The 13,541-nt window shown below is 46.7% G+C and overlaps 1 protein-coding gene across 11 annotated transcripts in view; it reads left to right on the top strand.

Annotated features, from left to right (window-relative positions):
- The window catches only part of PLCB1 (phospholipase C beta 1), a 1,208,816-nt gene that overhangs the window by 589,801 nt on the left and 605,474 nt on the right, over positions 1-13,541 (top strand). For all 11 annotated transcript variants that reach the window (XM_033937380.1, XM_033937379.1, XM_033937383.1 and 8 more), the window contains one exon: positions 982-1,116. In XM_033937380.1, the coding sequence (XP_033793271.1) occupies positions 982-1,116 (135 nt within the window). The remainder of the gene's footprint in view (positions 1-981; positions 1,117-13,541) is intronic.

Genomic DNA, 13,541 nt, shown 5'->3' with positions numbered 1-13,541 from the left:
TTGTATTGTAAGTGTATGTATATATATATACACAATATGTTTATTTGTTTATTCTGTAAGATGTTAAAACTTAATAAAGGTTGAACTAAAAATAAACAAACAGAAGGGCATCGAAAAATTATAAAAGGGATGGGATGATTTCCCTATGAGGAAAGGCTAAAGTGACTAGAGCTCTTCAATTTGGAGAAGAGATGACTCAGGGGTGATATGATAGAGGTCTATAAAATACTGAGTGGCATGGAATGAGTAGCTGTGAATCGCTTGTTTACCATTTCTAAAAAATACTAGAACCAAGGGGCATATGATGTAGTTACTAAGTAGTAGATTTAAAACAAACCAGAGAAAATATTTATTTGCTCAAAGTGTAATTAAACTCTGGAATTCATTGCCAGAGAATGAGGTGAAATCAGTTAGCTTATCAGAGTTTAAAAAAGGTTTGGATAATTCCCTAAAAAAGAAGTCCATAGGCCATTATTGAGATGGCTTGGGGAAATCCACTGCTGATTTCAAGGATAAGCAGGATAAAATCTGTTTTACCCCTTGGAGTCTTGCCAGGTACCTGTGACCTGGGTTGGCCAATGTTGGAAACCATGATACTAGACTTTGATAGACCTTCAGTCCTGTCGCAGTTCTTATATTAAATTCTTACCTTGCGCTAATAAATAATGCATTATGCCTTTAACCCAGGTCCATGCTAAGTGTTAACACATGATGATAACTACATTAAAAGTCACATTAATTCATTAAAAGTCACAGTTTAATAAATAGGCCCTAAAGTCATTAAACTCTATTGAATTATTGCATTTTAATTCTACAGGATGTTGTCTCCTATATTGTGTCCCTGACAAATCATTTGAAGATCTGGTCCTTAGCATTTGCAAGAATTTATCACCAAAATTCAAAAGGAGAATCTTAATGCATTGAGTTCTATGTAATACAATTTTGACAGTTTTTTTTCCCCCCTTCTGTGCTTGTGTGCAGGACCCAAAGCTACTACTGGAGGTGGGGAGTCTTGGAGGTCGACTGGAAAACCGCATGGTGACTGTGGTCTATGGTCCTGATTTCGTTAATATCTCATACTTAAATGTAGTGGTATTTCAGGAAGAAACAGCAAAGGTGAGCTGAATTTGAATAAATCTGTGATAATGCAGATGATCTTAGTGCCAAGGATGTCAAATCCATTTTGGGACTATGAACATCGCTGTTATTTGCAAAAAATGTGTGTCACGCATCACAAATAATTTCTGAGTTAACATAGAAACATAGAATATGACGGCAGAAAAGGGCCGTTGGCCCAACAAGTCTGCCCATTCAAGAACCCTCCCCCTTAAGCACTTTCTCGAAGTAAATCCCATCTTTTCTTAAAATCGAGCACATTGCTGGCCTCTACTACCTAAAGTGGAAGATCATTCCAATGATCAACCACCCTTTCAGTGAAGAAATACTTCCTAATATCACCATGAAATCTCCCACCCTTGATTTTTAACGGAAGCCCTCTTGTTACCGTAGATCCTGTAAGGAAAAAGATGTCTTCTTTCACCTCAATAAGGCCAGTAACAAATTTGAACGGAACGTCTCTTTCATGTCTCCCCTCTCTCTGCGTTCCTCGAGAGAGTATAGCTGCATCTTACCTAGATGTTCTTCATAGGAGAGATCCTTGAGCCCTGAGACCATCCTAGTGGCCATTCACTGAACCGACTCTATTCTCAGCTTATCCTTTTGATAATGTGGCCTCCAAAATTGAACACAATATTCCAGATGAGGTCTCACCATGGACCTGTACAACGGCATCACAACTTCAGGCTTTCGGCTGACAAAACTTATTCGGATTCAACCCAGCATTTGTCTAGCCTTGAATGAAGCTTTCTCCACCTGATTGACAGTCTTCATATCTTCACTAATGATTACTCCTAGGTCCTGTTCTGCCACAGTTCTTGTTAAGGTCTCACTATTTAGAGTGTAAGTTTTGCATGGGTTTCCACTGCCAAGGTGCATAATCTTACACTTTTTGGCATTAAAACTCAGTTGCCAAATTGTGGACCATTGTTCCAGTAAAAGTAGGTCCTGCGTCATAGTGTCGGGCACGGTGCCTTTGCCCACTTCGTTGCACAGTTTAGCATCATCGGCAAATAATGCAGTTTTACCTTGAAGTCCCTGAGTCAGATCCCGTAAAAAGATATTAAGTAGGATTGGACTCAAGACCGAGCCCTGCAGCCCTGATCACTTCTGATGTTTTGGAGGGAGTACCATTTATCACCACCCTTTGTAGTCTGCCACTGAGCCAGTCTTTAGCCCATGCAGTCAATGTTTCTCCTAGTCCCAATGAACTCATCTTGTTCAATAACCTACAGTGTGGGACACTATCAAAAGCCTTACTGAAGTCCAAATACACGATATCCAGGGACTCTCCCTTATCTAGCTTTTTCGTTACCCAGTCAAAGAAGCTGATTAGATTGGATTGGCAGGACCTTCCCTTTGTAAATCCATGCTGGTGGGGGATCCCTCGGCCTCTCGTCGTTCAGAATCGTATCTAATTTGTGTTTAATCAACGTTTCCATAAGTTTACACACTATTGATGTGAGACTTACCGGTCTGTAATTTGCAGTCTCTGATCTGCATCCCTTTTTGTGGAGTGGAATGACGTCAGTTGTCATTGACTGTACAGTAAATGAGGAAGAAAAGGTTCTTGATTTGTACAGTATCATCTGCTCAAAAGCTACGTGGAACTATAGAAATAGCCAGAATATAGCCATTCTATTTCTTTTAGCAAGATCTTGAAGCCGAGTCTTTGAATAAACACCGCTGCACCTTTGTACAAAGGTCACAGCCAGTGGCATAGTAAGGGTGAATGATGCCTGGGGTGGTTGCTCCTCTTCCCTGCCCCCTCCCCCGCCGCACACCCACCTTCCCTTTCCTCGTACCTTTTTAACTTCTCTGGCATGAGCAGTATGCTCACGTCGGTGTCGGCTTGCTCTTTGACGTCACTTCCTAGGCGCGGGTCCCCAAAGTGAAGTCAGAGAGAGTGACGATGCTGATGCGGGCAGCAGCCTCGCACCGTGGAAGTAAAAAAAAAACAGTATGGAGGAAGGCGAGGGGCGCGCGTGCATGGCAAGGAGAGGAGTGGGAGGAGGCAGAGAGGAGGAGGGGTGCCACGCCTTTAGGAAAACGACGCCCATGGCAGACCACACCCCCTTGCCCCCCCCCTTATTATGCCATGGGTCACAGCCTCCATCAGAGAAAGTAAAGCTAACTAATATACGAGTTATTGCAGGCTTATATCTTACTCTTGTTCTTTTGATGGCTTAAATATAAATGCAATATAGAAGTAAAATGTTAACATAATATTTTAGTATAACCAATAGAATGTCAGCCATCTTCATGCACTCAATTACAAGAGGTTTTCAATTCTGGCTGTTGAGGTACACAACCAGGTCAATGAGTCTTGATCAGACATATCTGCAAAGATTTTGTTTAACATAGGGGGATTGAGAAAATTAGGAGGATGCAGAGAGGCAAGAGATAGAAGAGATAAGAAAGAGAGGGAGAAATAAATGGGGCTATAGTACCAGGAAGACCCCCGGGTGACTCCCAGTTGGATGGGGAGAGATTCAAGGAGTGCTGAAGGAGCACCTTTGATTCGGATCTCAATCTACACTTGCTCACTTGGAGCGCTGATCTCCTCCCATGGCTTCCAGAATCACCTCTATGTTGATGACTCCCATATCTACCTCTCTGTGCCAAATATCTCTACTGAAACCCAGACCAGAGTCTCAGCCTACCAGTCTAACATTGCCACCTGGATGTCTCACTGCCATCTTAAATTGAATATGGCTAAAACAGAGTTGCTCATCCTTTTGTCTAAACCCTCCTCTCCACTTCCCTCTTTCTACGTCTCTGTGGACAACACTCTCATCCTTCCTGTTTTGTCTGCTTGTAATCTTGGGGTTATCTTTGACTTTTCTCTCTCCTTCACCACCCAGATACAACTTATCGCTAAAACCTGCCCCTTCTTCCCCTATAATATTATCAAAATCCGACTCTTCCTCTCTGAGCACAATACCAAAACACTCATTCACGCCCTCATCATCTCGCGCTTAGACTACTGCAATCCGCTACTCTCAAGCCTTCCGCTTAGCCATCTTGGTCCCCTTCAATCCTCCAGAATTTGGCTACATGACTCATATTCTGGGAGAGCCGCTTTACTCACGTTACACCTCTCCTAAAGTCGTTTTATTGGCTTCTCATTCATTTCTGAATACAATTCAAGTTCCTCTTACTGACCTACAAATGCATTGAATCAACTGCCCCTCACTATTTCTCTTCACATATCTCCCCATATGATCCCCCTCCCCCCCCCCCCCCCGAGAGCTCCACTCAGTTGGTAAGTCCCTCCTATCTGGCAGTGTTCAAGGCCCAGTTACTCTTTGAGAGTACTTTTGATATCCCCAACCCTATATGTCATGTCTATCTGTCCAAGTTAGATTGTAAGCTCTTCTGAGCAGTGACTGTCTATAAATGTCAAAATGTACAGTGCTGCGTACGCCTTTCAGCGCTATGTAAATGATCAGTAGTAACTCTTCTGGATCAGGGAATCTAATAAGGGAAATTACCTGTGGGAGTCGATTGAAGGAGGTACTTTCTGGGACGTACTGTTCACAGGGGTTGGGTTGCACCGCCACGGCTGCTGCATTTTTGAGGGGTTTGCAACAATACTATCTGCTAAGGCCTATAACATGGACCCATGCAATATAGGACATTTCTATAATAGAACATTTACTGTAGGTGCTGATTACGGTGTCTTTTTAAAATATATACTGAGAACACACATGTATCTAGGTACAAGCTGCTGCCTTATACAGTGGTACCTTGGATTACGAGCATAATCCGTTCCAGGATCATGCTCGTAATCCAAAATGCTCATTTATCAAAGCGAGTTTCCCCATAGGAAATAATGGAAACTCGCTTTGATACGTTCCCACCCCTCACCAAGGCCAGCAGCGCTGCTCCCCCCCCCCCCACAAGAACCAGCATTGTTCCCCCCAAAGGCCCCGACACACTCCCCCCTGTGAGTTCACGTTCTCTCCGAGATTCTCGGAGAGAATGTGAACTCGCAGGCCTTGAGCATGCGCACAACCCCTTTTAGATTCATGCAATGAACACTTTGGGCTGGATTCACAAAGCAAACCGATCATGACCCTTGGGACCCCGGCCCGATTCATATACCTGTCTTCCGACCATCCTCCGATCTGCGCATGCAAAGGAGGTTAAGGCCATGCAAATGTAGGCAGGGACGCGATTCACTAAACTTTTTTTCCTATCCGACTGTGCTTGCAAAAAGCGACTGCTCAGGACCAGGCGCTGAAGCCCTTTGCGACTGCCCTGCCTTCTGCAGCCCTGCTCTCTGACCTGTCAGCCCCAATCTCTTGCTGCCCCGAATGCCTCCTGCAGCCCCGAACACACCTGCCTTCCAGCCCTGAACCCGAACACGCCTATCTGCCTGTTTGCCTCAACTCTCCCACCCTTCCCCGCACTGCAAGCCCATGGTTTTAACCCGTGGGCTTAAGTGGGTTAAAACCACGGGCTCCCAAAAGTTCCTCGATCGCCAAAACAAAAAAAATCTATTGCTGGCCCTGAGATACAGCAATAACATTTTTGTAGGCTTTCTTGCAGCCCTGGCTGCGCTCAGAAGAAGGAAAAAACCCAACTCTGACGGCACCGAGGTCCTGCGCATGCTCAGACCATCTACAGATGGTCTGCGCATGCACAGGGATTGCTATAGCGCGATCCGTGCTGCAGATGGGGGCATTCCTCTGACCGCTCTCATCTGCATGTTTTAAAGTTTACTGAATTAGTCAGACCTGCCCGGATCGGGCCCGATCTGGCAGGTTATTGAATCCTGCCCTTTGTGCTATGTGCCTACCAAGTTGTGTGTGTAACTTTCAATTAACTCCTCATAATTGATGCTAATTGCCCATTATGGGCACTGATTAGGCCTATCAATTTGTGTATATATACATCAGCTATATGCACAAATTTAGGCGGCATATACAGAATTTGGGGATTCTGTACATCTGCACTCCATCCTAGGGTTACCAGATGTCCAGGAAAACTTGGACATGTCCTCTTTTTAGAGGACTGCCTGGGTGCCCGGCGTGATTTCCAAAACCAGGCAGTTTATCTGGGTTTTGGAAGTCCCTGAGTTCGGGGCCTCATCTGGAGGCCCTCTGCTCATACACGGATGTACATGCATGTGATGTCATCATGTCAATGTCCATTCATGTGCATAGGTCCTCAGACCTCCAGGAAGGAGACAGGAGGTTCAGCTGGGGGCGGGGCTGGGGTGGAATGGGGCAGGGCCAGGTATCCTCTTATTTAAAGAGGAAATCTGGCAACCCTACTCCATCCCCACTTTGTCCAAACGCCACTCATGTGCATGCCTACTGACTAAATATGCACTATCATAACATTTCACATACTTTTCCACTAGTTAGTATTCTCTAGGTTACTTACGTATATGACTTGAAATGATTTGAATACTGCCATTTATCCCAGGATAAGCAGGCAGCATATTCTTGACTGATGGGTGACGGCACCGACGGAGCCCCGGTACGGACAATTTTAGAGTGATCCAACAAGGTCTCCACTGCAAGGGACGTAGGATTATGATGATGAAGAAGACACCAGGAAGAAAATCTTGTCCACTTCTGATGGTAACATTGCAGAGTGGCAGGTTTCCTGGAGGCATCCAGAATAGAACGAACGGGCTGAGACAACAGAGTATCATTCGAAGTCAGCCCGAGAGATACCAAGCTGTCAGGTGCAGAGACTGGAGGTTGGGATGCAGAAGGGTCTCCTGATGCTGTGTAAGCAGAGAAGGAAACAATGGAAGAAGAATAGGCTCCCTGGAACTGAGTTGAAGTAGAAGGGAGAACCAATGTTGCCTGGGCCATCGTGGAGCGATGAGAATCATGGTGGCCTGTTCCCTCTTGAGCTTGAACAAGGTGCGCAACATGAGAGGTAGCGGAGGGAAAGCATACAGGAACAGATTGGACCAATCCAGGAGGAATGCATCCGCTGGCAGACGGTGAGGAGAGTAGAGTCTGGAGCAGAAGAGGGGCAGCTGGTGATTGTGAGGAGCTGCAAAGAGGTCTATCTGAGGAGTGCCCCACTGAGCGAAGATGGACTGTAGAGTTAAAGGATCGAGTGTCCACTCGTGAGACTGGAGAATTCTGCTGAGTTTGTCTGCTAAGGAATTCTGTTCTCCCTGAATGTAGATAGCTTTCAGGAATAGTTGGTGATCTGTGGCCCAAGCCCAAATCTTCTGGGCTTCCTGGCACAAGAGGCGAGAGCCTGTCCCACCCTGCTTGTTGATGTAGTACATTGCAACTTGATTGTCTGTGCACAGCAGGAGGACTTGAGGAAAGAGACGATGTTGGAAGGCCTTGAGGGCATAATACATCACTCTGAGCTCCAGGAAATTGATGTGATGTTTCATTTCCAGGGCTGTCCAAAGTCCTTGAGTTTGGAACTCGTTCAAATGAGCTCCCCAGGCGTAAGGGGAGGCGTCGGTGGTGATAACAAGTTGATGAGGAGGTAGATGGAACAGAAGACTTCTGGAGAGATTTGAGGATATCAACCACCATTGTAGAGACTGATGAAGAGATGATTTCACAGATATGTGTTGTGAGCAAGGATCCGTCGCTTGGGACCACTGGATAGCTAGGGTCCATTGAGGAGTGCACAGGTGAAGATGTGCGAAGGGTGTGACATAAACTGTGGAGGCCATGTGACCCAAGAGTATCATCATTTGTTTGGCAGAGATGGAACGTTGTGGAAGCACCTGCTGACACAGAGATTGAAGAGTTTGAAGATGGTTGGACGGCAGGAACGATCTCATGAGGACTGTGTCCAGCACCGCTCCAATGAATTGAAGTCTCTGAGTGGGGATGAGATGAGATTTGGGAAGATTGATCTCGAACCCCAGAAGTTGTAGAAACAGGATGGTTTGGTTGTGGTGGCCAGGAGTACTGTCTGAGATGAATTGGCCTTGATTAACCAATCGTCCAGGTAAGGAAATACTTGAAGGTGGTGAGAGCGTAGAAAAGCAGCCACCACAATCAGACATTTGGTGAACACTCTTGGAGAAGAGGCAAGACCGAAGGGCAGCACCTTGTATTGGTAATGACAATGATTGATCATGAAGCGGAGGTACTGTCTGGAGGCCAGATTGACCGGTATGTGAGTATATGCCTCTTTGAGATTGAGGGAGCATAGCCAGTCGCCTTGATTGAGAAGAGGGTAAAGAGTGGCCAGAGAAAGCATCCTGAATTTCTCTTTGACCAAGCATTTGTTGAGATCGTGAAGATCTAGGATGGGTCTGAGATCTCCTGTTTTTTTGGGGACTAGAAAATAACGGGAGTAGAATCCCTGCCCCTTTTGATCCAGAGGAACCTCCTCTATGGCGTTCAGAAGGAGGAGGGATTGAACCTCTTGAAGAAGGAGGGAAGACTGAGGAGTGTTCAAAGCAGACTCTTTTGGCAGGCTTTGGGTAGGAAGAGTCTGAAAGTTGAGAGAATAGCCGTGGCGGATGATGTTGAGGACCCACTGATCCGAGGTGATAATTTCCCAACGGCTTATGTAATGAGCAAGGCGTCCTCCTATGGGCTGCGGAAGATGGGCAGATGGTACAATACTGGCTATGTGCTGGAGAACCAAGTCAAAAGGGTTGGGAGGACTTTTGTGGAGGAGGAGGCTTCACCTGTTGTTGCTGTTGTGCTGGTCTAGGGTTTTGCCTCTGTTGTTGCCGCTGACGCCGGGGTTGTTGAGGGGCCGGTGGCAAAGGACGAGCCACAAATCGGCGTTGGTAGGCCGATTGCTGCCGGAAAGGCCTGGTAGGTGGGGTCTTCTTTTTTGTTTTGAGGAGAGTATCCCACCTAGTCTCATGAGCTGAGAGATTTTGGGTAGTGGAGTCCATGGATTCCCCAAAGAGCTCATCACCCAGTCAAGGCGCATTAGCCAGTCGATCTTGATGATTGACATCAAGTTCTGAAACCCTGAGCCATGCCAGACGACGCATGGCCACCGACATGGCCGTGGCTCGAGAGGTCAGCTCAAATGTGTCATAGATCGACCGGACCATGAATTTGCGAAGTTGTAAAAGTGAGGAAGAAATTTGGCGAAAGGCAGATCTTTTGCGGTCAGGGAGGTACTTTTCAAAAGCAGTCAAATTCTGAATGAGATGCTTAAGATAGAATGAGAAATGGAAAGCATAATTCCCTGATCTATTAGCTAGCATCGCATTCTGATACAACCTCTTGCCAAACTTATCCATTGCCTTACCTTCTCTGCCAGGAGGGACCGAGGCGTACACACTAGCTCCCGTGGATTTCTTTAAAGTGGATTCCACCAAGAGAGACTCATATGGGAGTTGTGGTTTGTCAAAGCCAGGAATGGGGATGATTTTATATAAGGAGTCCAGTTTGCGAGGGGCTCCTGGGATGGTTAAAGGCGTCTCCAGATTTTTGTAAAAAGTCTCTCTTAATATATCATGGAGAGGCAATTTCAGAAATTCCCTTGGAGGCTGGTTAAAATCCAGTGCATCGAGAAATGCCTTGGATTTTTTGGATTCAACCTCCAAGGGAATAGAGAGAGAGTCACACATCTCTTTCAGAAATGAGGTGAAGGAGGTTGAATCAGGCTTAGAGGACGGATCTAAAACAGAAGGATCCTCGTCAGCTGATGAACATTCCCCCTCAGAGAGAAGAGGCTCTTCGGAGTCACCCCACAGATCAGGGTCCCTCACTTGGAAGCTGCGATCTCGGGACTCCGGGGTGGAAGGGTCCAGGTGTCGAGTCTTACGTGTCGACTTACCCAACCTTAGAGAGGCGGTACCGGGAGATGTTATGGGCTGTGTCGGTGCCGAAGTTTGCACAGCCTGGTGTAAGGACCTCGGTTCTGGCGCTAAGATCGGCATGGATACCGATGAAGCAGAATGTACCGGTACCGACAGAGTGGATGCAGATAAAAGAGGCTGCTCCACTGCCGGTACCGGTGGCTCAGACCGGACCGGGACTGGAAGGCTCGGTTGCAAAAGAGCAGGAAGGAGCTGCTGTAATTGCTCCTTGAGCTGCACCTGCAGGACGGCGGCAATTCGCTCATCCAGCGAAGGCACCAGTACCGCTTTTTTCTTCTGCGGTACCTTCGGTGCCGCTCTACACTCCGAAGAGGAACCCGAGGTCGAGGGGCTCACCTCAATCGGTGCGGAGCGCTTCCGCGGGCGCCTCGAGGTCGGCAGGACTGGGCTCGCTGCTACTGAGACCGGAGGATGCTCCAGCGGAGAAGGCTTCTTAGCCGGCTTAAGAACATAAGAACATACCTGGAGGATGCGACGCTGGCGCGGTGTCGTGCGGTGTCGACGAGGTAGGTGCCGACTGCGACGGGGCCGATGTCGGGGCCGGGGCCGTAGAATCCGACATATCGGTACCAAACAATAACCGCTGCTGGATCTGACGGTTTTTTAAGATTCTCTTTTTTAGAGTGGCACAGCGGGTGCAGGTGGACGCCCGATGGTCAGGACCCAGGCACTGTAAGCACCAGTTGTGCGGGTCGGTGAGAGAAATGGGCTGCACGCACCGCTGGCACTTCTTAAACCCGGGTTGGGGGGGCATGAACGTAAAAACGGCTTCTGCCAAATCGAAGGCCGAGGCCTCGATGGTGGCAGCAGGCCCCGCCAGGGCAAAACCGAAAAAAGAAGAAAAAAGAGAATTCTTTTTTTTTTTTTTTAAATAAGAAAAATAAGAAAAGAAAAAGGGAAATTCAATTTCCGTAGAGGTTTACGCGAACGGGAAGGCGAATGAGGAAAAAAGTTTTCAACAGCCGTTGTAAAGTGCGTCTTCTTAGCTCCGCGGAAACTAAGAAACTGGGGACCGCGCGCCTCTGTCGGGCGGGAAGGCACTCGCGCGTACGCGGTGCGGCCTACTAGAACTTTCCAAGTGCTAGAGTGCAATCACTCTAAAATTGTCCGTACCGGGGCTCTGTTGGTGCCGTCACCTATCAGTCAAGAATATCTGCCTGCTGTCCCTGGATAACACCTGTTACGGTAAGTAACTGTGCTTTATGTGCTCTCTTAATTCCTAAAACTAGGAGGCCCCTTTTAAAGTTACTTCCTATAGCAATATTCTTTACTGCAAGGCCCGAGGACCAAAGGCGGCTCATGGATATTCTCTGGGATGACCCCATTGTCATACTGGGGTTTCTTTTTTGCTTTGTGTTTTTGCTACTCTTAGCCTAATACTACTATTTATCATTTCTATAGCACTGAAAGACAAATGCAACGCTATATATTTCAACATTTAATAGAGGGTTCCTGCTTGAAAGAGCTTACAGTCTAACTTTGACAGACAGACATGGCATATACAGTAGCTGGGGTGCAAAACTCAAGGTGAGAGGAAACAGCAGTTGAAAGCAGTCTCAAAGAGGTGGACTTTTAACTTGGACTTGAACACTGCCAGAAAGAGAGGGACCTCTGTAGGAATTTGGACAGTTTGTTCCAGGTATACAGCGCAACAAGACAGAACGACTTTTTGTTTACTGATATTTCTCTCGGATTACTGTTGTTTTCCCTGGATTCTATAACCAGCGCCCATGTCGACGGCCACCTTAAAAGCAGTTGCCGATTGTGTGCCAATCACGTGACAGTGCCGGTTACAGGATCTCACCTGATTCAGCTTAGATAGGCAGCTGAAATGTAGGCTTGGAAAACCCAGGCCTACAATTCATCCACTATTCTATGCTGTAGGATTCAAAAGCCAGCCTGCAGCTGCCATAAAATAATCTTGGCAGGGAAATTCCCCCCTCCGCCCCCTGATCAACTGAGCGTGTAGGACTCCCCGAAGCCAGGGGAAAAAAATCTAGGAGGATGTCCACTCCCTCCTGGGCCAATCAGAGGCCCCTCCCAATGCATCCCAGGGTGAACCAGGGAGGAGCCTAAGGTATGGTGTTGGGGAATGTTCTCAGGCAGGAGGAAGTGGGCTTCCCTTCTATCAGTTTTGGGTTGGTGAGCTGTTGGTGGTGTTAGGCAGGAGGAAGTGGACTACACCTGAGCAAGGCAGGAACGAGACTGCTAGCAAACAACGTCAAGAGAGGAATTGAGCAGGCTTTAAACTGAGAAGAAGGGGAAAGCCGATAATCGACCTGACGTCGACGGTTCGGACAAGAGTATCCAAAGAAGATACTGAGCGGGAAAAATGCTGGGAACAGGCAAGAGACGAACAACAGAAGCTGTTGACCAACAAAAAGGGCAAACAGATAAACTTAGAGGAACAGGAGAGATCAGGAAATCAGGTTGCAGACGAAAAAGATACACCAAAACATGAGGAAGAAAAGAACAGAAAAGATACACCAAAAAATGAGGAAGAAAGGAACAGAAATGAGGGACTGGCAGCCCAACTAGGGGAAGGTAAGAGAAGCAAAACACATGTAAAACCAGCAGAGAAAAGAAAAGACCAGGACTTAAATTGCTTGTACGCTAATGCAAGGAGCCTAAAGACCAAAATGGGAGAATTAGAAGCCATAGCCAAAAAAGAAAACCTAGACATCATTGGAATCACGGAAACATGGTGGAATGAGGATAACCAGTGGGACGTAGTGCTGCCAGGGTACAAACTCTATAGAAGAGACAGGACCCATAAGAGGGGTGGAGGAATAGCACTATACATAAAAGACACCATTCCCTCGTCCGGAGTGGATATAGAACCAAAGGCGGAAGGACTGGAGTCATTATGGGTCAAATTACCAGGAAAAAGTGGCCTTGACATAAGATTGGGTCTATACTATCGTCCACCGGGACAAACGGAAGCAAACGACAAAGATCTGGCAGCAGAACTGAGGCGGGAAGGCAACAACAGTAATGTGACAGTAATGGGAGATTTTAACTACCCCGGGATTAACTGGAATATTGGAAACTCAAACTGTGCGAGGGAAACAGAATTCCTAGAGGCTGTGAGGGACTGCTTTATGGATCAGCTTGTCAAGGAACCAACAAGAGGATATGCCACTCTTGACCTAATCCTCAACGGAATAGGGGGATCTGCAAAAGAAGTGGAAGTAGTAGGACCACTAGGAAACAGCGATCACAACATGATCCAGTACAAATTAGGAGTAAGTACAGCAAAAGGGAAGAGAACCACAGTGACAACGTTCAACTTCAAGAAAGGGAACTATGATGCTATGAGAGCAATGGTTAAAAAAAAACTTAGAAACAGCTCAAGGAAAACAGAAACGGTAGAGCAAGCCTGGTCTCTATTCAAGGGCACAGTGCAAGAAGCACAACATATGTACATCCCCAGATTTAGAAAAGGGTGCAAAAAAAACCGAACAAAAAACCCCGCATGGATAAACGACGAGGTGAAGAAAGTGATAGGAGACAAGAAAAAATCATTCCGGAAATGGAAAAAGGACCAAACTGGGGAAAACTGGAATGAACACAGGAAACGCCAAAGAGAATGTCATCAAGTGGTTAGGAGAGCGAAAAGAGAATACGA

The sequence above is a fragment of the Geotrypetes seraphini genome, chromosome 3 (assembly GCF_902459505.1).
Source record: "Geotrypetes seraphini chromosome 3, aGeoSer1.1, whole genome shotgun sequence".
Lineage (NCBI taxonomy): Eukaryota > Metazoa > Chordata > Amphibia > Gymnophiona > Dermophiidae > Geotrypetes > Geotrypetes seraphini.
Note: the sequence above shows the minus strand (reverse complement) of the source record. Positions and strands in the feature narration are given on the sequence as shown.